The following is a 26,207-nucleotide window of genomic DNA, read 5'->3' as shown; positions in this document are numbered from 1 at the left end:
ATATATATATATATATATATATATATATATATATATATATATATATATATATATATATATATATATATATATATATTAATTTTGACCATGATAGTGGTGACAATCACATTGTGACAATCACATTGTGATTGTATTTTGAGTGTGTTGATTCAGAATAAGCATGTGAGGTCTTATTCTGTCTGCAGGTCACAGATGGCCAACAATACATCAGTGAGACGGACAGAGAGACCAGCATATATTGAACAATCCTCTTTTACATCCCATCAACAAGGCAATTCTCTCCGCGGGCGTCTGGCCTCTCTGCCTAACAACAGTCCGTCGCATTACTGTCCTGCAGTTTCAGGGGAACAAAAGGACGTTTTAGTGGTAATAGATGTTTAAACCGTGTTTTACAAGTTTACGATGGATTTGATGTCCACTGTGTTTTGAAAGAAAGAGACACTTTGATTTGTGGAAATGGTTTGTTTGCATCACGTCCAAGCATCTGTCCATACAGGAAGACATTTTGTTAAACACTTAATACACTTTATACGCTAAATAAAATGATAAAAAAATCTTTACAATAAAAAAAACCCCCAAATGAATAATTAAATGAACTGGATGAGTAAAGTTTGATGACAAACTTTTGATGTTGGCTTGACAAAGCCAGGTCTGAAAGTTTAAAATAACTTAAAACAGCTTAAAGCTTTTACTCAGAGAAAGTAAAGCATTAATTGTCATGTTGTTATCTTTTAACACCTTACTAGCATGTTTGAACACTTCTGCTAACACGAGTTAGCACTTTGCTGGCATTAATTATCCTTTTTGTTAGCACGTTTTAACACTTTGCTAGCATGTTTTACCACATTTTTAGCATTTTGTTAACATGATAAGCATGTAGTTAACATGATTAACAGGTTGTTTGCATTATTGAAATGTTGTTAGTATGTTGCTATCATGATTTAACACATCGTTAGCATTTTTTTGCATGTTGTTAACATGATTTAACAAATTGCTAGTATTAATTAGCATGTTGTTAACATGTTTTAACACCTTGTTAACATTGTTTAGCACATTGTTAACATGCATTAGCATTTTGCAAGCATGTTTTAAAGGGATAGTTCACCCAAAAACGAAAATTTGATGTTTTTCTGCTTACCCTTAAGGCATCCAAGATGTAGGTGTCTTCGTTTCTTCAGTAGAACACAAATGAAGATTTTTAACTCCAACCGTTGCTGTGTGTCCCTCATATAATGCTTGTCAATGGGGTCTAATTCTATTAGAGTAAAAAAAACATGCACAGACAACTTCAAATTAAACCCTGTGGCTCGTGACGACACATTGATGTCTTAAGACACCAAACGATCGGTTTCTGAGAGAAATCGAGCTGTATTTATGCAAATATATCACCTCATATCAGACGAACTTCAGCTCTGCAGACTGCCATCACTTCCCATGTGTGAGGTCAAAATTTCAGCCGAGTCATAGATATGTATACATAGATTCCTCATTCGAGCGATCCACGCCATGATCCACGCAGGCACTAAGGAGTTATCTATGACCCGGCTGTAATTTGATTTATCACTTTGTTAGCATTAATTATAATTTTGCTAGCGTGAATTAGCATGTTGTTACCATGATTTAGCACGGTGCTAGCATTAGTTAGCATTATGTTAACATGATTTAACACACTTTGCTAGCATTAATTATCATTTTGCTAGCGTGAATTAGCATGTTGTTACCATGATTTAGCACTGTGCTAGCATTACGTACCATGTTGCTATCATAATTTGGCATTTTGCTAGCATTAATTATCATTTTGCTAGCATGAATTAGCAGGTTTTAACAGATTGTTAACATGAATTATCCTGTTGCTTGTTTAAAATGTTTGTTTAAAATAATAATAAAAATATTTACAATACAAAACACAAATAAATAATTAAATAAATAACACTAAAAGACAAACAACACAGTTCAAAAATGAAAAAGTCTTTTAACAGACTATACTAAACTGCTTTCTACAGTTCCACAGTAATTCATCAGTTTCCCGACAGGTGTCAGTGTGCGCGTGACCACGGGCTGAATCACGGACAGCACGGCAGCGATGAAGCCGCTGTGTCATCGCGAGATTTGAGTCGCTGGCCGTCATTTGAAAGATGGCCGCAGAGGCGCGTTCTGTGACTGAGAGAGACACAGCAGACGGGTGAGAACCAATAAAAATACACTTTATTTAACGAAAACACTGATATTCAGTAATTAAACACATTAACAGATGCACTATGTTGCACAACTGTGATATAAATGCCGCTTTTTAACGCATAAACACCACAGCAGCACTCGAGTCAAGTGTTATAGTGAAGACGGTCAGTGTTTTCACGGCGTTTCATCTCATTTATTTACTTTTCGTCCCCTGTGATCTTTAATTTGTATTAAATTGACGTTTAATGAACATACTGAGATATCGTACTGTACATAAACATGATATTTCCTTATTTACCTAAAGGTCCTTGCCAAAACAAAACATTCGTTACTCTTTTACTTATTTCATTGATTCCTATATATATATATATATATATATATATATATATATATATATATATATATATATATATATATATATATATATATATATATATATATATATATATATATATATATATAATTAATTCATATATATAATCTCCAACCTTGTGATTTGCTTGCTGTCACTCATCAGAGCTGTATAATCATGAATAGTTGCTGATGAATTAACTGTATGATAAATAATGTTTATTTAGAGGTCAGTGGTGTTGATATGTAAATGTGATGTGTTAATGAGTTATGTTTATTATATGAGTGTTACTCATCAGTTATGACAGTTTTTATTGTTCTTATTCTCACATATGTGTGTTTTTGCAGCGATTCTTCATTTGGAGATCTGACCACAAACATGGAGACGGAGTCGTCCAGTGGAAAAGATACTATGGTATTGTGTTTGACTCATGAGCATCTGAAAGTCAACATAAGAAATTAAATATAGTTTTTTTTGGTTTTGTTTTTTTACACATTCCTTCTCTTATTGTGAATGATTTGTTATTTCACACATTGTTTATCATCTTAACTGTTATTTTAGTATTATTTATTTACTATTATAGTATTTATTAATATTTTTAATTGGCCTTTATTTTTATATTTTTAGTTTTCATAAATTTTTTTTAGTTTTAGTCATAGTTTATGGGCTTTTGTTATATATATATAATTAGAGATGCAACAATACAGTTAGTCCGTGGTTCAATACATACCTCGTTTTTTTAACTATGGTTTTCGGTTCGCTTTTCTAGTCACATCAGTTTTTTGCTATTCTATTCTTAGGCGACAGGAACAGAAAGAGATTAAGGAGAAAAAAAATTCTATTTTTGTTATTGCAATACTCTATCTTTATTTATTTTAAAATACTTAACTTTACTTCAAAACCCTTGTACACATTCCTAGTGTATTGTATAATATAAAATAAATATATATAAAGATTTACACTGGCAGCTCAGAGCAGTACAGCAGCATTTAAGTATGAGATTGAATGAATAAATGTAAAAATAAAACGCTACATAGACTTCACTATAAAATATACATTGATTCTTTTTAAAGCTATTAAAGTTTTTCAGTCAAGAGCAGTGAGTGATTTTCTCTTTGTGTTTTGTTGTTTTATTAACATTAAAGGGATAGTTCACTCAAAAATGAAAATTGTCATCTATTACTCGCGTTCAATTTTTAAACCTGAATAAAGTTCTTTCTTCTGTTGGAAAATATATTTTGAAGAATGTTGGAAACCAAACAGTTGCTGGTCCCCATTGTAGGAAATAATAATATGGAAGTCAATGGCTACCATCAACTGTCTGGTATTCAACTGTCTGTGTTCAACAGGAGAAATGAATACAGGTTTGGAACAATATTAGAGTAAATAATGACATAATTTTAGAGGTGAACTGTCCCTTTAAGGACAAGCGGCAGCGTGTTCACTAGGCTGCGCTGCTGTCAATTTAAGACCTGCACACATCTAATATACAGACACATGCCGATTTTACTTTCACTTTAGACATAACCGACTGTGTTTATGTAAACCTTGTGTGTATTTGACAGTATTAGACTACTTAGTCCGGTAATCATGTGTTTGACAGGCGTTTAGTGCGCGCGCTTGGAAAAGGCCATGTTAAAAATGTGCATAAGCATGCAAATGAAATGTTTAACCGGCAAATAATGAACTTTCGTGATTCCTCACTTCACCGCTCTGTTAAAGTGTGATCAGCATTGCAATCGTGGCTAAACACCCCTAACTTTAATGTATATTTATTGGATATTTGCTCATATCAGCACGTAGACTCATGGGCACACAAACAGAGCCAATTCAGAGAGAAATAAAAATAATTAATTAAATGTGAAACCGAAAAAAACCCCCCGCAATTCACAAGCGCGTATTGAACCGTGAATGCTGTACCGAACGGTTCAATATTATATTGAGAATTGTGGCATCCCTTATATATATATATATATATATATATATATTAGGGCTGTCAAAAGATTAATCGCGATTAATCGCTTCCAAAATAAAAGTTTGTGTTTACATAATATATGTGTGTGTACTCTGTTAATTATTATTTATATATAAATACACACATTCATGTATATATTTAAGAAATATTTGCATGTATATACTGTATATACATTTATATAATCTATAATATATATAAATATAAATGTTTTATATATAAAAATAATATTTTTTTCTTAAATATATACATGCTTGTGTGTGTATTTATATATAAATAATAATTTGCATACAATTTGCATACACTGCAATTGCAAAATGAAGTAAGAAATATACATGTAAACCATTATATAATGTATACAAATAAAAAAATTAAAAAAACATAACTCCTTATGGAAAATTCTCTTCTGAACACATAGAAAAGTGTCCGTTTATATAAACTGGACTAAAAGGGCAATACATAGAAAAGGGAAAGGGAATTTACCATGTGATGTGCATTTTACAATGATTCATATTTATATTGTTTATGTATATTATTTTAAATGAATATATGGTCGCACCACCGGACATCTTTTGGGTGGTAAAATCAGAAATCTTGTTTAATAATGAATTAAGGCTGTCTTAAAAGCTGTAAAACCAATATGAATCAACACCATACATTGTTTTTAAAATAAAAATGCATTTTAAATGCAGTTTTGCTTAAAATTATTTATTTTTTTATAATAAAAAATATATATTTTTCTCATGTCATTGACCCATATATATATAATATTATATATACAGTCAAACCAAAATGTCTTCAGAACCTTCAACATGTTCTCACATTATCATAGTTTATTCGCTATAGTTTAGAAAATGGTAATAAAATACGACAAGAACTCTGAGTTAAACGGTCAGTACAAATTAATCTTGATAATGTGTCAGATAACTTTGATAGAAAGGGATTTAAGGGATTCCAATCAACCAATCAGCTGTTTAATTTAAGTACACCATTAGATAATACCAATTTAGCTCAACCAATGACCAAGCAATGCTTAACTTTGTTCAGTCTGTGGTGTCAAAGGTCACATTAGCAAAAACACTTCAGCAAAACATGGTCAGGTCAAAGTGTCTGAATCATTTTGGCCCCAAATTATTATAAATTTTACTGGTAGTCACTGTATGAAGAATTTTTGGGTATAATATGTCTCAGTTTGCTTTATTTTGCTCTCCTCACTTACATAAAGGAACTAAAGCGTCCTGCACAGTGCACACACTAGGAAATAAATTATATCTGGTGTCTGAATCATTTTTGGTTTGACAACAACACTGCTTCTTAATCGATCAATTCAATTCCATTGAGTTCAATTCAGCTTTAAAGCGGCTCTGTATAAATCAGTGATGCATCGTCAGCTCAGTTGAGTTCTCATCCAATAGTGTCAGTGCAATCAAGTCACATTACAGAAGTCAAATGGCTAAAGAATCTGCTGTTTCATGGTGACAAGCATGTTTCCAACATAACATTGTGTCTGTTTGGGTCCTCAGGACACGGCGGGTGACAGTTCTGAGGCGGCGGACGCACAGACGGGCTCTGGAGACGATGAGAGCGGCCGTCAGCTGGGGGATGTGGAGCTGCAGTGTGCGCTGTGCATGAAGTGGTTTACAGCAGACACCTTCAGCATTGACACGGCGTGCGTTGGTCTCTGTTATCTCCTGACTTAGATGGACGGCTGTCCCACATGCATGTACTCACGCTGTGTTTTCTCATTCCTGCAGAACTTGCCTGCCGTTCATGACCAATTATGTGTTTCACTGCAACGTGTGTCACCACAGTGGGAACACGTACTTTTTGAGGAAACAAGCAAGTGAGTGGATCTGTTTGACTTGTTGAATTAGTGATCACTGTTGCATGCTGCTGTTAATTGATACTAGGGATGCACCGATCATGATTTTTCGTGGCCGATTCCGAATCCAATTTTTTACAAGAAAATGGGGAGATTCTGATACCGGTTGCTGATTTAGATTTAGAGTTGCGAAGGTGATTTAATGTTGTTTATTTGCTCTACTACAGGTAGGGGTGTAACGATTCGTTTTAAAAACGATTCGATTCGTATCACGATTTGAGGTTGTCGATACGATTTAAAGACGATATTGGTTCATTCATGACTTGAAATCGATTCAGTAACTTTTTAGCCAAAAATTCAACCAGTGTGACTGAAATAAATACCTGTATACTGGTCAGTGCAGGGGAAGTTTCCTAGATTCCTGTTGTTTCTTGTAAGGGAATCTGGTATCAATTAATTATGGATATAAACAAACAAGTAAACAACAATTAATGGCAAATGATCCTCCGCCATGCTATGTTTTGTTTTCTTTGCGCTGCTGCTGGCGTGTGGCGATGACGTCACAGATAGGCAGACTGAATCGAGTAACGTTTAACGCTTTTATCATTAAAAGTGCTTAGAAAAACATCCATATAAAGTCTGACGTGCTTTAAATCCAATGCGTTATTGATTACCTTTTAAAACGATATATGTCGTCTGGAAGGCCAACTTGCCGAGCACAGATCGATATAGTTGGATCATAGGAATATAAATCGATACATCGATGCAGTAGATGAATCGTTACACCCCTAATTACAGGCCAACCTGGCCTTACACAAAACTGACCTCTAGCCATTTGAAATGAGAGGCAACCACTGCATTTTAATCACGATCCAAATAAAGATGCTTTGCACATGTAGCATGAGCAGTTGTTTTTTTTATTTAAATTAAATTGTATAATTTCAAAATTTAAAGTAAAAACAGAATAGTCTGACTTTAGATTTGTGAAATTATGCTACATAAGACACACCTGCACAAAACAAAAACAGCAGACTGACTGTAGGTGCAAAATCCCTCCCTGACAATCGGTGGTGCTTATGTAAGGGGTATATGACCGAAATCTCATATCACGATATGAGTAATTTTATTTCATGATAATGATATGTCATGATATTTATTTTTGCTTGAAATAAGGTTTTTATGATATCAAATTTTTTGATACCATTGAAATTTCATAATTCTTCAATATCACAAACTAATACTAGCCTATAAGTATTCTCAGGCGTACTGAAGACAAGTTAACAGTGATAAAGAAAGAACAAAGACACTAATTGCATGTAGAAAACAAACTACAGTAGAACAAAGACACAAATGAAATAGACCTGCCTCAAACACTTCAAGTACTAGAAATAAGAAATACTAGCCTACATAAATTGTATAAAGTAATCAAATGTATAAAAAACACTGCATAGTCTTCACAGCAAATATACATTTATTCTGATTAAAGTTACAAAAGTGATTTAGTCAAGAGCACTACATTTTGCTTTAAGGGCCCTTTCATACACCCGGGCCAGGCGTAACGCAAGTGTTTTTTGCTAGTTTCAGCCCGACGCAGTTATCACTTTCACGTCCAGCGCCACGTTGTTTAAATAGCAAATGCACTCGTGCCATCTGTTCGCCCATGGGCGTGCTGGTCTGTGTACAGGCACATTGTTGGCGTGTTGCTATTTTGAGGAACTGAAAACGATTGTCCAACAAAAACCTGCTTTAAAGTCAATAGCGCAGTATTTTTTATATTATTTAAAGGGTGTGTTAGTAATATGAGCCTATAGGCGGTGCACAACGCCATACACTCTGATTATTACACACACAGGGATGCGCAGCAACACACACACATTTTTAAATATTCTAAATAAAAGGATTCCTCTCAGCAGAAGCGGTCATTTTTTCCGCTTGCAAATCCCACCATTTAAATAGTGAATCCTCCATGGCGTGAGCGCAACTGGCTTTTAAAGGGAATGGGAGATGAGACTCTGATTGGTTTATTGCACGTTATGCCCAAAACACACCCATGACCCTTAAGAGACTAGCTACAACCCTTTTAGACCATGCGCTGGGCGAGTTGACCTCTTTTTTTCGTCGTTAAACTAGCAGAAGTGTGTTCATATACGGCCTAAGTGCACCTGCGCCATACGCTTCCAGGGTGTCCGCGGGGTTGTAAAAGGTAGTAAATGAAATTAGCCAAAATTAAGGGCATTAAAAAGTAGTAAACGTCATCTGACGAGGTATTAAATTTTCGAGCCCAATTTTTTTAGATAAATTTTCAATTTGTGTTAAGTACAGGCCTTTTTTTTTCTAAAATTCGCGTGGATTTATTTATATGTTGGGAGTAGGACCTGCGCGATATCATATGAGGTGGTGTTCATTCGCGCGCGCGCTGAAACAAATTGGCTACCCGGCTGGCTTGCTGCCAAGCATGTACGCGAGCAGTAAGTAAAGCATGGGGAAATGCAAGTTTTCGGACCTCTGGCTGGAGGACTAATGATTTAAAGACTGGCTTAGGCCAGTAGTTTGCAACAGCCGCGAGGCTTATTGCCACGTTTGCAAGAAGACAATTAATATAACCTAGGTGGGGGTGAATGGCGTCAAATCGCATATGTAATCATATAGCAGCCACCAAGCTAGGATGCGCGGACGTAGCGAGCGAGCAGCTTCCCATATCAATGTTCTGCATTACGGATGCATCAACGACCTCAACCTCCACTGCTTTGCCTTCAACCCCCGACTGCTCTTCCGATTCAAACCACTGCAGTCAGCATTAGCCTAACGGTAGTCCTAGCAGCTTCATCAACAGGTGCGTGACAGACGTCAGACAGCAGACGCTATGCCCTATCACCACCACTACATTGCGACTAAACACCACTCTTTATATTTGAGCGATGGCATTGAAGAGCTGTTTCGATATATGCAAGTTGCTTAAAGCTGGGCATACACTGTGCGATTTCAGCAAGGTTACCTACTCACACTGTATGAGTAGATCGCATGCGATGTAAAGCCAAAACCTCACGGTTTATGTGCTCACACCATGGCTCGGATCGTCGAGCGCGATTGCTCACTATACGAGTGAAATATGCGCGAAAAACCTATAACAGAGAGATAGCCTATCAAATGCATCAGCTATCGATATCAAGAGGATTTAGCATTTACAATTTATGTATATAAATGATTATTATTATTATTATTAGGGTAGGCCTACTTTTATTATTAAATTGATATTACATTTAATTTGCCCCCGTGATAATTTCATAATGCATCAATGCATAACCGACGCTGCATAATAAAAGAATAGATAGATTAGCTTACTCCTCATTATTTAAATACATTTTGCCCAATTAAACAAGGAATTATATCCCTATAATTAAAATGATTATCAGTCTATAATATGTCAGAACACTACAATAATATCAGTATTATCAGAAAGTAAGAGTAGCTTTATTTCAAAAACAACTTGTTTAACACGAAATGGGCCTATACTTCTCTTCTAATTTGTTTCACAATATGGGCCACAAGAGAAATATTAAGAATATAAATTCAGACAGTTATAGGGTATACGTTATCAGCATATGTTAAAGCACATTTATATAAATAACGAGATATCTCTTGTCTCTGTGAGAATATGCGCCAAAAGCTTGTCAGATTTTACTTTCACTTTCTGTAGTGAATAGTTGACTAGGTTTGAGACTTCACCGACTTTCGCGCACATTGCGTTTTTGTGTGATATCCACTGACTCGCCTTCATGATTTAAAACGAAAAAGAAAAAAAATCTATATTGCGCCGTGAAAATTGCTCTCGTTTCCCTCTGTACACTGCACAAACTATGAAGAAGATGTCTCCTTCCTCTTCTGTCTTTATTTCTATTCTCATCTCTGTGGGCAGTGGATGTTAAGTTATAATGACCTCGTTACATTGTGATGCAATATGTTATTCCATTTGGAAAGGTTTTTCATTTATACTACTATAGTTGCAGCTTGAAGTCGCGCTGGTATTAAAAAATATTTTTAAGGTATTAAAAAAGGTAGTAAAAGGTATTAAATTCAACTTAAGAAGTTCTGTATATACCCTGGCTTCAGACCATTCCCTCAGATTGTTAAAATAGGGCCCAAAGAGCGACTACACGGATCCAATATACTTCTATGTTTTCTTAACTGTTTATGTTCACTTATGACATAAATGCAAATGCATGGTCACTTTGACACATAAGTATGTGTATTTAACCGTTCAAGCCCAATTAGGCGGCAAAAAGGACTCGATACTCACATGCACTGAGCAGCGGCTTCATGTCATGCATCTCTCAGACAGCGCTGAGAAACAGTCTCTCTGACAGCGCGTGCATATACTGAAATGAGCTGACTTTCATGGCAAACTGCGCTTTAACAATTTAGAATAAGTTGTTTTTAAATCGGATTGCTTAAATGCATGCAAACAATAAGCTTTCATGACCGTGCAGCACAGAAATGTCACAGTCCAAAATCTCAACTGGTTGACAATGATATCTCCTACACTTATGGAACAGCAGAGATATACATATATATTGTGCGTGTATATATATTTCCTTGGTTGTCACTGTACACAAAGCAGCGCTGTGCTTAAAAAAAACACTACTTTATATGGAGTAGGGATGGGCGATGCCACTTATTTTGTTTTCGATACGATACTGATACTTTCAAGGCCAGTATCACCGATATCAATTCGATACTTCTAAACTGAACTTTTATGTTATTAAATTTATTAAAATTACTATGAGTAAAATGGGGAAAGATACCCACTTAACATTATATTTGAAAGGTATTTTAACTTTCAATATGCCTTAATTGTAATTTATTAGGTCATATTTTTGTTTGCACATGGTTAAAATATGTTTACTTGTAGTGGTAAACATGGAAATGTACAAATAGTTGAACTACGGTCACTGTAGTAAAAAATAAACCATGGTTCATTTTCATAAGGGACTGCGAGTGACAGGATGTTGCACCTATAAAATGCAACCTTTTTATTCTGACATGATTTATATTAACATTAATTGCAGAATAGAACATGATCAATATCAGCTTTTAACATTAAATGTAAAGAGTTTAATTGCACTATGTAAGCTACAATTTCTATTTGTTTATTGGGAAATAACTCAAACATGTTTTTTTGTCTTCTGATGAGTATTGTTCCGGGCTGCGTTTCCAAAAGCATAAATGGTTTCTTATGATAGTTTTGGGAAACGCAGCTCTGTTTTTATACAGTGTCATCAGTGAGCGAACGCTGTCTCTGTGATTGACTGGTTCTGTCTTGCAGCATTCAGATCATGGTTCAGATGAGCAGGAAATTAGTCCTATACTACACAACTATTTGGTAACATAGGTTATTTGTATTGTATGCAATAAATCAAATAAATTAAAAAACACCTTAGTATCAATATTTTTATTTGAGTATCGATACTTTTTGATGCTCACATCAGTATCTATATATCGATACTTCATATGGATACGCCCATCCCTAATATGGAGGTAAGAGGAATGGATAAATGCCATCAAAACTATTCTGAAGACAGTCAGTTCCCTTCAGAGACACATTTATATAAATCCCCACCCCCAATTCAATATTTATATTCTTCTTCCTCTATTTTGATCATCGTGAACAGTGAGCTTTCTGTGCCTGGTACAGTGTTTTCTCTTCTGGTGCGCATGTGCTCTCCTCTCCGCGTCCGTCTTCAGTGTGTCCCGTCTCTGGCCTGTGTTACATTTTGAGAAATAATTGCTATGCAGTTTGTGTCCAAGTCCAGAACAGAGATTGGACAAAATAAAAAAAAACATAGATGGCTGGTCGACCGGTGCATAATATATTAGATATATTAGGCTATAATAGGTATTGTGTAGTAAAGTACATCAGTATTACATTCAGAAAATGTTTTTCCCTATCTTTTTTATTGTGAAATGGTTTTATATCCACAGATTTGAAGGAGATGTGTCTCACCGCTTTGGCAAATCTGACATGGAGGTCCAGAACTCAAGAGGAACATCCCAAAACAATGTTCTCTAAAGATAAGGTATGCTTTCAGCTGAAGGTAACTGATTGTAGTGCCATGTCTTTTGTATTGTGGCTTCAGTGGTGTTGTTTGTTTTCTTGTAAAGGACATCATACCTTTCATTGATAAATACTGGGAGTGTATGACGACCCGTCAGAGGCCTGGCAAACTGACATGGCCAAATAATATTGTCAAGACTATGGTGAGTAATTGTTATGTTCTTCATTTTTGATTTATTTATGTCTGTAATGTGGTAAAGGCTGACTTGTGTTGTTTGGACTCAGAGTAAAGAGCGTGATGTTTTCCTGGTGAAAGAACATCCAGACCCCGGCAGCAAAGACCCTGAAGAGGACTATCCCAAATTTGGTTTGCTCGACCAGGTGCGACCCATAATACAAAAGTGTTTTCTTACTTTATAGACAGAGTGCTGTCATTATCATTGTTGCTACGCAATTTGGAAAAGTATGGAATTGGATTTGAATAGTTTCTAGGTCTGGATAAGTATGGTTAAATGTGTTTTTCACGACTTTTGCCCCCATTCAGTTTTCTAAAATGTAAAATTAAGAATTTCAAAAAATCTAATTGATCATAATGGCAAATTATTTGAATTAATTCAATGCAAACATTTTCATTACAGTATTTGGGAAAATAAAACTAATTTCATACAGAATGCATACTAACATACTAGGGGTGTAACAATTGCTTTTTATTTATTTTTTTATTAAACAGTGATTTACTGAAAAAATTGTGCTTAAAGGAATTCAATTATAACTAAAAGTTTCTTAAAGATAATGCTGTAAACTATATAGGGAGCCCATACTTGCACATTACTATAATACAACAGAGCCCAAACTCTTAGCCTAAATTCAGTTGCTATTTATGTTTAGATATAATCAACACTCAAATAACACATTGTATGCAAACATGTAAACTTCACATACGTTTTTGCAATAACTTCTAAATCTAATTATAAAATTGTTTTTTTTCTCCAATTCGTTGTTGAAATATAATCATTTATACACAGTGTCTGTCATTTTCATGACAGATTTATTTAAACTAGTGGTGGGCTGTTAACGTGCTGCGTTAACGTGAGACTCTTATTGGGCGATAAAAAAAATATTGCCGTTAATCTATTCTCAAAGTTGGGTTGGGAGCTGGGTCTATACTATGCAAGCTATGATGACTTTCACCTTGATATTTTAGCGCGGATGTATACCTAGCTGAATTGCACTGTAGGGGCGAGAGAACGAGTCTTCGAACCTGTGTGTATGCCTACTTAAATATCCATATTTCGATATGTATCGATACTGAAATATCTGAAACGATACAATACTCATTTTCTACAGCATCAATATCAGCTGCGCTCTCCTCTCCGACCAACAGCGAGTTGACACGCACCCGCCTCCTCACGTGTTAGTATTGGTGTGACTGGTCTGAATTTCGCGCGGGGTTGCACATAACGTTAATTCCCGCAGATTTCGCACTCGCATCTGAAGCGCACACACACATACCGTAATAAAGGCGCCTCTGACATACAAGTGCAAAAATGAGCTCCTTTTTCCATCTTATTAATGGTCAAATACACTCAAAAATGTCTCAATGCCCATCTTGGTGAGTTTTAACGTAAACACAGTCGTAACCAGCTCACAGGAACAGTGTTTGGGATCCATGTGTGCGTCAGGTCTTAAAGGGACAGAAGTTATTTATTATTCAAACTACAAAAAGACAAACGATCACTTACGAGCACACATATTCTGAATGCCTTTGCAGAATTCAAATGAGCCATTTTAATCTAGATTAATTCCAAGATTACAGAGAGATTAATCTAGATAAAAAAAATTATCTATGCCCACCACTAATTTAAACATACGTTAAATAATCAAGACATCACTAACAGATTCAGTAGAATATAATTCAAATATAGGCTAATATAGGTCATATATTTGGTGAAAGAGTTGATTTCTCTGGTGAACTAACAGCTGTGGACACTGAATGACTGCCTGAGGGAAATGTGATGCTACGTGACATTGTTCTCAAGCTGTTTTATTGAACCTTTCCGCAGTTGAAACACTGATTGAGCGATTACACCGCATATGATTCGTCAGTAAGTTGTAATGTATCCTCAACATACCTTAAGGTATTAATTTATGTTTATTCTTTAGGAAGAGATGATCAATCACGTTCACAGATGAGTGCGCTCACAGTGATCAGACACGTCACATTAAAGAGCGTCAAATTGGCATTTATCGTTTGAATTTCGTGATAAAATGGACTGAATACTTAATATTTTCGTGTGGGAACTAGGATTGAAGTGTGTTCCGCGCTTAAAACAAGCCGACTGTGAACTGTTAAAGATTGTATTTGTACCGTTCGGTACACACGTGCACTGTACCGAAAGCCCTGTACCGAAACGGTTCGATATGAATATGTGTACCGTTAAACCCCATGACATACCCAGTTTTTCGTTTTACTAATCTTTAAACAACTTTGATCATTGGAGTTTGTTATATGTTCTGTATTTGTATTGATCAGGATCTGGGCAATATTGGGCCGTCATATGACAACCAGAAGCAGATGACAACCATCACAGGTGCTGGAGGGTTGAACGGTAAGACAAGACAGCTCTAAACTCTAGAAATGATTAAAGTTGCATATTTGATTCCAATGCTGAGGGAGTTCCTTTAAAGCTGTGCGTTGTATTCCAGGTGGATCAAGTTTTTCAGGTGAATATGGATCGGTTTTCGTGTGGCTTTTGAAGTCGAAGGCTGATGTTTGGTGCTCCTGTAACTTCCCCTGGCTTTGCATTGATCTTTGCGCTCTTGGTTGACTTGCTTGCTCCTTTTGGGCACATCCCCTCAATCTGCAGCCTGATGTCGGCACTAATTCATGTTTCTGTGTGCTTGTGCCCCCTCTCTTCCCTGTTAGACAGTGAAATCTAACCGTCATGGCTTTTGGCACATATGAATGGACTGTCACTGAAGCAAATTGCTTTCACACTTTATCGTTGTGTTTGTCAAACGCTGTGGCCATTAGATTGAACTCAATACCCGATCAACACTCAGCCGGGCTGCTCTGTCTGTAAACTGCTGCAAGCATTTGGGTTTGGGCTTTAAGTTATCTTTGGATGATCAGAGCATGTGAATTAGGCTGAGGTTGATTCTGCATCATCAGTTTTTGAACAGAGACTCTGGTATGGATGTGTCACAGGTGGGCTTCCTCCAGCTGCGACAGGAAAAGGCAGAGGAGCCAAGCGCAAACAACAGCAGCAACAGGATGGAGCCGCTGCTGGAGCGGCCAAGAGAACCCGCAGGTACAACAACAAGCACAGTTATTGATCATGATTGCATGATTTCACAATCAGAAATTTCACAGAAATCACAATGCATGATTTCTGTTTGACCCTGTAATGTTTCATCGTAATGTCACTGGATCTTCCAGTGGAAATTATCTCCAATCATTTATTTCCCTCTACAATCGACTGCAATCTCACATAAATTTTTTAGTCCTACGCCCACATTTTTCAAAATCCAAGCATCAGCTGATGGAACGTTTCTGCCCTACATTTCTTTTTCTTTTGCAATAATTTTGTTTCAATCGGATATACGTCCCAATATGGAAGAAAAGATCTGTCGCTGCTTCCGTTTCATCATTTAATTATTCTTTTCTTACACATTTAAAATGGGTTGAAAACATGAACCAAAGCCTTTTTCTTCAACGGGTAACAAACAAAAACGGGTAAAAAACCAACTAACAATTTAAATTTAAATGTAAAAAATATTTAAAGCATTGAAACATATTTTTAAAATATTCGAAACAATACATGAATGTCTCATTATCGGGTTTTTCATCTGGTATGTGTTTTTAACTTTGAATGGGTATTATAACTCTAAATTAGGGCTGTCAAAATGAATGTGTTAAAAAAATAAACGCAATTAATGCAGCATCCATTTTTTCCCAGCATCCTTTGGCTAGCATTACAGTATATGATCTAGAGATGTCACAATATCAAAAATCTAGTAGTCGGTACTGATACCACCAAAAGTACACGGTACTCGATACCAAAGTCGATACCACAGTAAAACAATTAATAATACTTGAACATTACCTTTTTATATAGATATTTAAAAAAAGAAATTACAATTATCTCACCAAACTGTTTGCTCACTCAATGTATTTGTGATTTTATAAGGTAAAGTTGCAATATTCAGTAATTAAACAAGAATGACCACATTGGAGGCAGTAGCATAAATAAATACAATAGAATAAAGATACAAATTAAACAATGCTGTATATATTTTTCAGGTAGGTCTAACAGTAGTATTCAAGTAAAAATAGGTGTACCACAGAAATTTAATAATCTAATATAAAATAACTCTGAATAGTCATAATTGTATAAGTTAAAAAATAGACTAATCCTTATTTAAGGTTAAGACTGACACTAGTAGACAGTAGCAGGTTTTAAAGGCGGCTATCACTAAGACATAATAAATGGAGACAATATGCTGTTAAGATTCACATAACCAACGTGAATATTCGCCAAGACAGGTATTTTGACATAACTGTGTGTGTATTGGAACGTGATTTGAACGGTTATGAACGCTAATAATCCGTGGAAATCTGACACTTGCGTGAGAGGCAGCTATACATGTGCGCGTTTTGGGTGAGCACTGACTGAAGACCGTCTCTCGAAGAGCACGCAACTACTTTATAGTTTAAAATCGCTTGAATTTATAAACTGCCATGATATAAAATGATGTGCGCTAAAGGCTTGAATTGGGATCTCGCTTGCAGAGCAAAAGCAATGTGAATACTATGAAGCCATTCATAGAGTTAATGCTGAATCACTAACACTGTTTGTGAAATTACGTCTCAGTAATTTTTTTAAATAACTGATTTAATTACTGATTTGCTCTGATAATCTGTTTGGGTTCTACCTACATGCTAAAGTGCATAAATGTCCGGTACCATCGGTACTTACGGTACTGTAGAAAAACTACTGTCAGAATTTTAAAATGTTGATACCGACTTGGTACCGAAGTATCGGTTCTCCTAATATGATCACGCTTGATAAGACACAAAAAATAACTCAAATCGCTAGTGGCGCACTGTCTGTGAACAAAGACCCAAAACGTGCATGCAGAAAAACGCTTCAGACAGCACGCCAACACCTCATCGAGTTCCCTTTCACGGGAGAAAAAAAACAAAATTGTCAAAAGGCCTGTTTTTGGTGAGTATTCTCATAAGCACACTCTTAAATGAGTTAAAAAGTATTAAATGAATTTATATAGGTGAGAAAATAAGATGCCTATCAAATGTACATCAGGCCCTTAAAGTGACCGCAGCCTAATAAACCTGCTGCTGTCTGTGTCGTGTTACAGCCGGCTCTCAGGCTGCAACAAAGAGGAGACCAGACGTCCATTCATAGCAAAACATTTATTTTAACTCAAGAAAACAAACATAAAATAACATAAGCAAAATAATGTGCTAGGGCTGGGCAGGACACATGCTGGACGCAAACGTTCCAGCAAGTTAATGTTAATCAAAGAACGAGAAAATCACTCACTGCTCTTGGCTGAATAACTTGAGTAGCTTTAATAAGGATTCATCTATATTCAGTTTATAAGTTTATGTGAAGATTGATTTAAGTTCGCTTAAATTAAAAGTTGTAAACCTATTAAATGTAAAAAAAAAGGGCAGAAATCATGTTCATGGATGCAATTATTAAAGTTACTGTAGTCTGAAGCTGAAGCAAGTGTTGTGGAGCTGAGCAAGGCCGCTGGAGCGATTGTTAATAAGATGAACACAACATACGCCTCGCGAGCAGCGGGACTTTTATTATGCCACAGTCGCCGGCGCCATTTCCGCTTTTCCGGTCATGAGTGTGAGGTAACGCAGCTCTGTTTATCATATTAGACACATCAGAGTGTGTTGAAAATGATGTTATGACGTTACTCTGTGCGTTCGCTTGCCGGCTGCTATGACACTTTTTCACACTGCAGTGAGAGTAAAGTCTTTCTGCAGAATAAAAACGGAAACTGAGGGGAACGCAGATATGATGCCATCGACAGGCGACTTCCTCACACGTTCCGGTTCCTCGGTTAAAATAGCAATTTCTCACGATTTACAAATAGTTGGAAACATTTGAGATATTGTCAGTACTCAACTGAGCAAAATATATAACACTGGCGGTGGTTTTTGGGTATTTTACTGAAAAGATGTTACATATTGCAGATTTAATAGAGACTTAGTTTATAGTGTTTAGTAAAAAGATGCTGTTGAACACATATTTAGAATATACTGTCTTTATGTTGTTTCTACATTAATTTGGAGATTCAATGCGAAATTATTATAAAATAATATTAATATAATTAATATGCGATTACAGATAATTTGTTTTACTCTGTTTTAGTGACCCGCTGTTCTCAGCGCAGCGCCTGCCACCTCATGGTTACCCTCTTGAGCACCCCTTCAATAAGGACGGTTATCGTTACATCCTAGCTGAGCCGGATCCCCACGCTCCTGACCCGGAAAAACTGGAGCTGGACTGCTGGGCCGGGAAGCCGATCCCTGGAGACCTGTACCGCGCGTGTCTGTATGAGAGAGTCCTGCTGGCACTGCATGACAGAGGTACGCGTGTCATCCAGAACATCCAATCAAAATAAACCTTGTGCACAATGGTTAACTATCTTTTTCACTGTTTCAGCTCCACAGCTAAAGATTTCAGATGACCGCTTGACGGTGACCGGGGAGAAGGGCTACTCGATGGTTCGTGCGTCTCATGGGGTCAGAAAGGGCTCGTGGTATTTTGAGGTCACTGTGGACGAGATGCCTCCAGACACTGCGGCTCGACTGGGCTGGTCTCAGCCTTTAGGTCTGTACTTTAACAACACTGATCAGCCTGCTAACAGTTACTGAAGCTTTCCGTATTTTCTCGAAGATATACTATATTGTCAAATAAATGCAGCTGTGGTGGGCAGTAGAGATTGCTTTCAAAAACATAAAAAAAATCTTAATTATTTCAAACTTTTGCAGTATTCTTGAGACCAAGTTTATTACTAAAGTGCATTCCCACATTCTGGTAGTTTCAGTTTTTAGGCTTGGTGTTTATAATAAATGTTTTTTTTTTATAATTAAAGTACTTGTTTTTTTCTGTACCATTTAATTTAAACAATTTGTTGTGGTGTGAGGGGAATTATTGTGAATGTGAATTTTTTTTTTCTCTCTCTCTCAACAATGCAATTTTGAATTGATGTTCCTCTGTGTATTTACGGTGTTCATCTTATGTCTTTTATTCCAGGAAACCTTCAAGCTCCCCTGGGTTATGATAAGTTCAGCTACTCTTGGCGCAGTAAGAAAGGAACACGCTTCCATCAGTCCATAGGAAAGCATTACTCTGACAGCTACGGGCAGGGCGACATCTTGGGCTTTTTCATTGAGCTTCCAGACGAGACCGAAACCGCCAAGGCTCTGCCTGACACATACAAGGACAAGGTATGAACACATTTAATAGTTTGTTCTTTTACTTATTTTATTTAAACATGGTATGATTTTTACTTTTAGTTCATGTCTCTTTTATAAGTGCTAATATTGTGGATTCTCTTTAAAGGCGCTGATCAAATTCAAAAGCTACTTGTACTTTGAAGAGAAAGATTACGTGGACAAGGCCGAGAAGAGTTTAAAACCCACCAGTATCAGCCGAGTGAGTGTTTCATTGCATTGCATTCATGCATTCAAAATATTGCATTATGATGTCTTCACTGATGTCTCATATTTTTGTTTTCAGATGATATTTTTCAAGAACGGAGTGAATCAAGGTGTGGCCTATGAGAATCTGTTTGAGGGGATGTACTACCCCGCCATATCCCTCTACAAGAGCTGCACGGTATGGAAAAACAATCTGGCCGTTTACACAAAGTGTAGATTTACTGCACCATTACTACGACCAGCAGAGGCGCATTATTGACCTTTATCTTGATCGTTTGTATTCACCGCTCAGTAGAATGTATATGTTCAGACGTGTAGTATTTCTTACATCGCCAACTACTGGCCTGGCATGCATAATACAGAGTTTTCAGTCGTTTTTGTGGATCCATGTGCACAGGGATCGTTATGACAGTGTCATGTATGCAAGAGATATTGCATGTATGCGTCTGTATGCAAAACTTTTCAGTTTTTAGTACATTGTTGTCGTGTAAACGTACCCTAAAAGTCAGATTTTCTCTTTTGTGGGAGTAAATCAAGGCAAACAAAATCAGATATTCTTCGTTTATATGCAGCAGGAAAGAAACTCTTTAATTCACTGTGTTGCATATTATATTCATTCACCACAAGTTTGGGGTCGGTAAGAATTTTAATTGTTTTTGAAAGTCTCTTCTGCTTTCTAAACCTGTGTTTATTTGATCAAAAATACAGTAAAAACAAATATTTGGAAATATTGTTACAATTTGTAACGGTTTTCTATGTGAATATATTTTAAAATGTAATGTATTCCTGTGATCAAAGCTGAATTTTCAGCATCATTACTCCAGTTTTCAGTGTCACACGATCCTTCAGAAATCATTCTAATATGCTGGATTCTTACTCTTACAAATCCTTACTGGATTTGTCTGCTGCTTTTGACACTGTTAACCACCAGATCCTCCTGTCAACTCTCATGAAGATGGGCATCTCAGGAACTGCTCTCCAGTGGGTCAAGTCTTACCTCTCAGGTAGGTCCTTCAGGGTGTCATGGAGAGGTGAAGTGTCTAAATCACATCATCTAGCCACTGGAGTACCCCAGGGCTCAGTGCTTGGACCACTTCTCTTCTCCATCTACATGTCATCACTGGGATCGGTCATTCAGAGACATGGCTTTTCCTATCACTGCTATGCCGACGACACTCAACTCTACTTCTCATTTCAACCAGATGATCCATCGGTTGGTGTTCGTATCGCTGCCTGCCTAACAGACATCTCAGCCTGGATGAAGGAACATCACCTTCAACTTAACCTTGCAAAGACAGAACTTCTTGTTGTCTCTGACAACCCAGCACTTCACCACCATCTCTCCATTCAGCTAGGTTCATCAACCATAACTCCGTCCAGGACAGCCAGGAACCTTGGAGTTGTGATTGATGATCAACTAAAATTCACTGACCACATTACTGCAACAACCCGATCCTGTAGATTTGCATTATACAACATTAGGAAGATTAGACCCTTCCTATCAGAGCATGCCACACAACTACTGGTCCAAGCTCTTGTTCTCTCCAGACTGGACTACTGTAATGCTCTTCTAGCGGGCCTTCCGGCATGCACTATCAAACCCTTGCAACTGATCCAGAATGCAGCGGCGAGGTTGGTCTTTAATGAGCCGAAGAGAGCGCACGTCACACCTCTCTTCATCAGTCTGCACTGGCTGCCAATAGCTGCTCGCATCAAATTCAAGGCACTGGTGCTCGCCTTCAAAGCAACCACTGGCTCTGCACCAATATACCTAAACTCGCTTGTTCAGACTTACACACCCTCCAGGAACTTACGTTCTGCTAGTGAACGACGCCTTGTGGTGCCATACCAGAGAGGCATGAAATCGCTCTCACGGAGCTTTTCCTGGGCTGTTCCCACCTGGTGGAATGACCTGCCTATCTCAATTCGAGCCGCCGAGTCTGTAGCCATTTTCAAAAAACGCCTAAAGACCCATCTCTTCCAGCAGCACCTGACCAATCAAGAATAGCACTTATCATTCTATTCATTTTCTGTCTGTCCAATTTATTTAAAAAAAAAAAAAAAAAAAAAAAAAAACTGTCCTGTTCTGAGCTAGATTAACTGAGACTTGTTACAGCACTTGCATACTGTTGCCCTTGACTGTTCTAGTTGCTTCTTTTGCTCTCATTTGTAAGTCGCTTTGGATAAAAGCGTCTGCTAAATGACTAAATGTAAATGTAAATGTAAATGCTGATTTGCTGCTCAAGAAACATTTTTGATTATCATCAATGTTTAAGACAGTTGTGCTGCTACATATTTTTGTGGAGACTGATTTTTTCAGGATTCTTTAAATGGAAAGTTCTAAAGAACAGCATTTTATTGAAATATGGAATCTTTTGTATCTTTTTGAAATTATAAATTTACTGTCACTTATGATCAATTTAATGCATATTTAAGGCATAACATTATGACAGGTTAGATGTCATAGTGTCACGCCCATCCTTCGGATGAGATGTTAAACCGAGGTCCTGACCCTCTGTGGTCATTAAAAATCCCAGGATGTCCTTCGATAAAGATTTGGGGTGTAACCCCGGCATCCTGGCCAAATTTGCCCATTGGCCTCTGTCCATCATGGCCTCCTAATCATCCCCATATATGAAATGGCTTCATCACGCGGTCTCCTCTCCACAATAAGCTGGTGTGTGGTGAGCGTTCTGGCGCAATATGGCTGCCGTCGCATCATCCAGGTGGATGCTGAATATTGGTGGTGGTTGAAGAGATTCCACCCTTCTATATGTAAAGCGCTTTGAGTACCCAGAAAAGTGCTAAATAAATGTACAAAATTATTAAGTGAATAACACTGATTATCTCTTCATCACGGCACCTGTTAGTGGGTGGGATATATTAGGCAGCAAGTGCACATTTTGTCCTCAGAGTTGATGTGTTAGAAGCAGGTAAAGCGTAAGGATTGAGCGAGTTTGACAAGGGCCAAATTGTGATGGCTAGACGACTGGGTCAGAGCATCTCCAGAACTGCAGCTCTTGTGGGGTGTTCCCGGTCTGCAGTGGTCGGTCTCTATCAAAAGTGCTCCAAGGAAGGAACAGTGGAGAACCGGCGACAGGGTCATGGGCGGCCAAGGCTCATTGATGCACGTGGAAAGCGAAGGCTGGCCCGTGTGGTCCGATCAAACAGACGAGCTACTGGAGCTCAAATTAAAGAAGTGAATGCTGGTTCTGATAGAAAGGTGTCAGAATACACAGAGCATCACAGTGTGCTGTGTATGGGGCGGCATAGCCGCAGACCGGTCAGGGTGCCCATGCCGACCCCTGTCCACCGCCTAAAGCACTAACAGTGGCACGTGAGCATCAGAACTGGACCACGGAGCAATGGAAGAAGGTGGCCTGGTCTGATGAATCACGTTTTCTTTTACATCACGTGGATGGCCGGGTGCATGTGTGTCGCTTACCTGGGGAACACATGGCACCAGGATGCACTATGGGAAGAAGGCAAGCCGGCGGAGGCAGTGATGCTTTTGGCAATGTTCTGCTGGGAAACCTTGGGTCCTGCCATTCATGTGGATGTTACTTTGACACGTCCCACCTACCTAAACATTGTTGCAGACCATACACCCTTTCATGGAAACGGTATTCCCTGGTGGCTGTGGCTCTTTCAGCAGATAATGTGCCGCCACAAAACAAAAATGGTTCAGGAATGGTTTGAGGAGCACAATGAGTTTGAAGTGTTGACTTACCCTCCAAATTCCCCAGATCTCAATCAAATCGAGCATCTGTGGGATGTGCTGAACAAACAAGTCCGGCCCCACCTCACAACTTACAGGACTTAAAGGATTTGCTGCTAACATCTTGGTGCCAGATACCACAGCACACCTTCAGGGGTCTAGTGGAGTCCATGCCTCGATGGATCAGGGCTGTTTTGGCAGCAAAAGCAGGACCAACACAATATTAGGAAGGTTGTCATAATGTTATGTCTGATCGGTGTATATATTATATTATAATTTTTTTTTTTTTTTTAATCTTACTGTCCCAAATCTTTTAAACAGGAGTATACATGCAAATTTGTGCTATCTGTCTATCAATAACTCTGTCTGTGGGTGAATCATTTTCACTGCATCACAGTTCATGTCCTTGTTCTGATTTGAAGTTTCCTCCAGTCCAAAACTGTCATTAGTTACTCTGTAAATACACTAGATGGTGCCATATGAAAGAGTTGAGATGATGCAATTGAAAGGAGTGTGAAACACATCTATGAACCAAAGCCAATGGGCCCATACAATCGTTAATGCTGTTTCCTCTCTCCAGGTGTCTGTTAATTTCGGACCACACTTTAAATACCCACCAAAAGACATCACGTATCAGCCAGTAAGTATGAAATCACATATCACAATACTTTTCCTATTAGTACTGATTGATATATTCCTACAGGTAATTGCCCAAATAAAGACATTTTTCTATTCGTGCTCAGAGTTAAGTTAAAGTGCCCCTATTATGGATCTTTGAAAATGTCATTTCATGTAGTGTGTAACAGTTCTAAGTGAATGAAAACATCCTGCAAAGTTTTAAATCTGAAAGTGCAGAGTTATTGTCTCTCAAAAGTAAGAGTCGACTCTGAGTCAATTAAACAAATTGCAAGCCGTTTCGTTGTGACGTCAAGACAAAACATTAGCATATTAGCATATCCACTTATTGTGCACGCATTGTGTTTCCTATTGTGTAGGTCTCTGGCTAACTCGCGTTATTACTGTCTAACTGAAATACTACAGTATATCAGCAGTGGGCTGCAGTATTACCTAAAACTGTGTCTGTTATAGTGTTGTCAAAAGTACCGACCGCGATACCAAGTCGGTACTGAAATTTAAAAAATGTGACGCTTTGATCGCTGTTGAGCTGGAATCGTAAACACCTCTGACTGGCATGTTTGTCGAGCTTGACGATGGTATCGCAGTCGGTACTTTTGACAACACTAGTCTATTAATGCAGATTATCTGTCATTCTTACTACTTTGAGTAGAGCTAAAGGATGGAGCAAGATTTATTTTGCAAATATTACATCAGGCTAACGTATGCGCTGTTATTGATACAGTTCCCGCATGTGCACCGCAATAAATTAGAAACACACACACACACACACACAGGTTTGTTGATGGATGCACACTTGTTAATGCTAATGGTGAGGAATTACAGTTGAAACATCTCATAATGAACCTCAAACTGAGTAGCATGACTGAGAAACGTCCTGCTCAAGGTTCGGGATGAATAACTAGTTCTTCCAATGTTTCATCATCGGTTCGGACTCGCGCTTGGATTGGTGTAAAATCGACGTCATCGTTACTGTCTTTACAGTGTGTACAATCCCTGAGTTTTAGGAAGCCTCCAGATGGAGCGGAAGATCAGTTATGGTAATGGCCGTTTGTTTCCGAAATACACGCGGTAGACCAATCACAACAGACTGTGCCATCTGACCAATCAGAGCAGAGCATGCTCGCTGAAAGGAGGGACTGATTCATCCATCGAGTCGTTTGAGAATCATTAAATATTATGGTGATGTGCAATGGATATTATGAGAAAATGAAACATTTTTTGACCTTTGATGCATGTAAACCTGTTGTTGGAGACCTCCAAAACTAAATTAGGAAACTTTAAAATGGCAGAATAGGGGCACTATATTATTTTGTTGACAGTGCAGTAAGTCATTGCAATACCACAATAATGGTTTATTTTAAACTGAGACAGAGATGCATTGTATGATGGAAAGCAGGTGGACTCTATACTACACCTTATTATTAACGCCTTTGGCCCTTTAATTCTAGAGAAGACATGAATACTGCAGATGACGTAGTGTTAATGCATTCAATGACATTCTAGGGAAGTGTGTTTCTCCTTGGAACTGTCTGGGAACGGCATTTGTTTTTGTTTTGGCTTATATGCAGTGATATTTTAGTATCATTGAAATACTATTTAAACATTTTATAGTTATAGGTTTTTTTAATAATATAGTTTTATTGCTGTGTTTTTGGTTTTTCATTTGAATTTTACAGATTATACAGTAGTGGCCAAAAGTGATGTGCGGAGGAGATATTTGTTTAATGACCTTACAACTTGTTTGATTAAACCATCAAAATATTTGGAAA

The 26,207-nt window shown here is 37.5% G+C and overlaps 1 protein-coding gene across 3 annotated transcripts in view; it reads left to right on the top strand.

The window, feature by feature from the left end:
• ash2l (ash2 like, histone lysine methyltransferase complex subunit) overlaps window positions 1–26,207 on the top strand; it is a 32,821-nt gene that overhangs the window by 4,793 nt on the left and 1,821 nt on the right. The window contains exons 2-18 of one of the 3 annotated variants that reach the window (XM_079805085.1): window positions 186–366; window positions 2,034–2,182; window positions 2,878–2,944; window positions 6,026–6,171; window positions 6,257–6,345; window positions 12,304–12,398; window positions 12,484–12,579; window positions 12,662–12,757; window positions 14,910–14,985; window positions 15,065–15,100; window positions 15,585–15,687; window positions 18,787–19,004; window positions 19,081–19,248; window positions 19,675–19,868; window positions 19,984–20,076; window positions 20,161–20,259; window positions 24,380–24,439. In XM_079805085.1, coding sequence (XP_079661211.1) covers window positions 2,136–2,182; window positions 2,878–2,944; window positions 6,026–6,171; window positions 6,257–6,345; window positions 12,304–12,398; window positions 12,484–12,579; window positions 12,662–12,757; window positions 14,910–14,985; window positions 15,065–15,100; window positions 15,585–15,687; window positions 18,787–19,004; window positions 19,081–19,248; window positions 19,675–19,868; window positions 19,984–20,076; window positions 20,161–20,259; window positions 24,380–24,439 — 1,683 coding nt within the window. In that variant the 5' untranslated portion in view covers window positions 186–366; window positions 2,034–2,135. Of the gene's footprint in view, window positions 1–185; window positions 367–1,640; window positions 2,183–2,877; window positions 2,945–6,025; window positions 6,172–6,256; window positions 6,346–12,303; window positions 12,399–12,483; window positions 12,580–12,661; window positions 12,758–14,909; window positions 14,986–15,064; window positions 15,101–15,584; window positions 15,688–18,786; window positions 19,005–19,080; window positions 19,249–19,674; window positions 19,869–19,983; window positions 20,077–20,160; window positions 20,260–24,379; window positions 24,440–26,207 lie in introns of those variants that run through there. The other 2 variants (XM_079805086.1, XM_079805087.1) reach the window with 2 other exon arrangements.

This window comes from Gobio gobio, assembly GCF_949357685.1.
Source record: "Gobio gobio genome assembly, chromosome: 22".
Lineage (NCBI taxonomy): Eukaryota > Metazoa > Chordata > Actinopteri > Cypriniformes > Gobionidae > Gobio > Gobio gobio.
The sequence above is the reverse complement of the archived record's forward strand: the minus strand, read 5'-3'. Positions and strand labels throughout refer to the sequence as shown.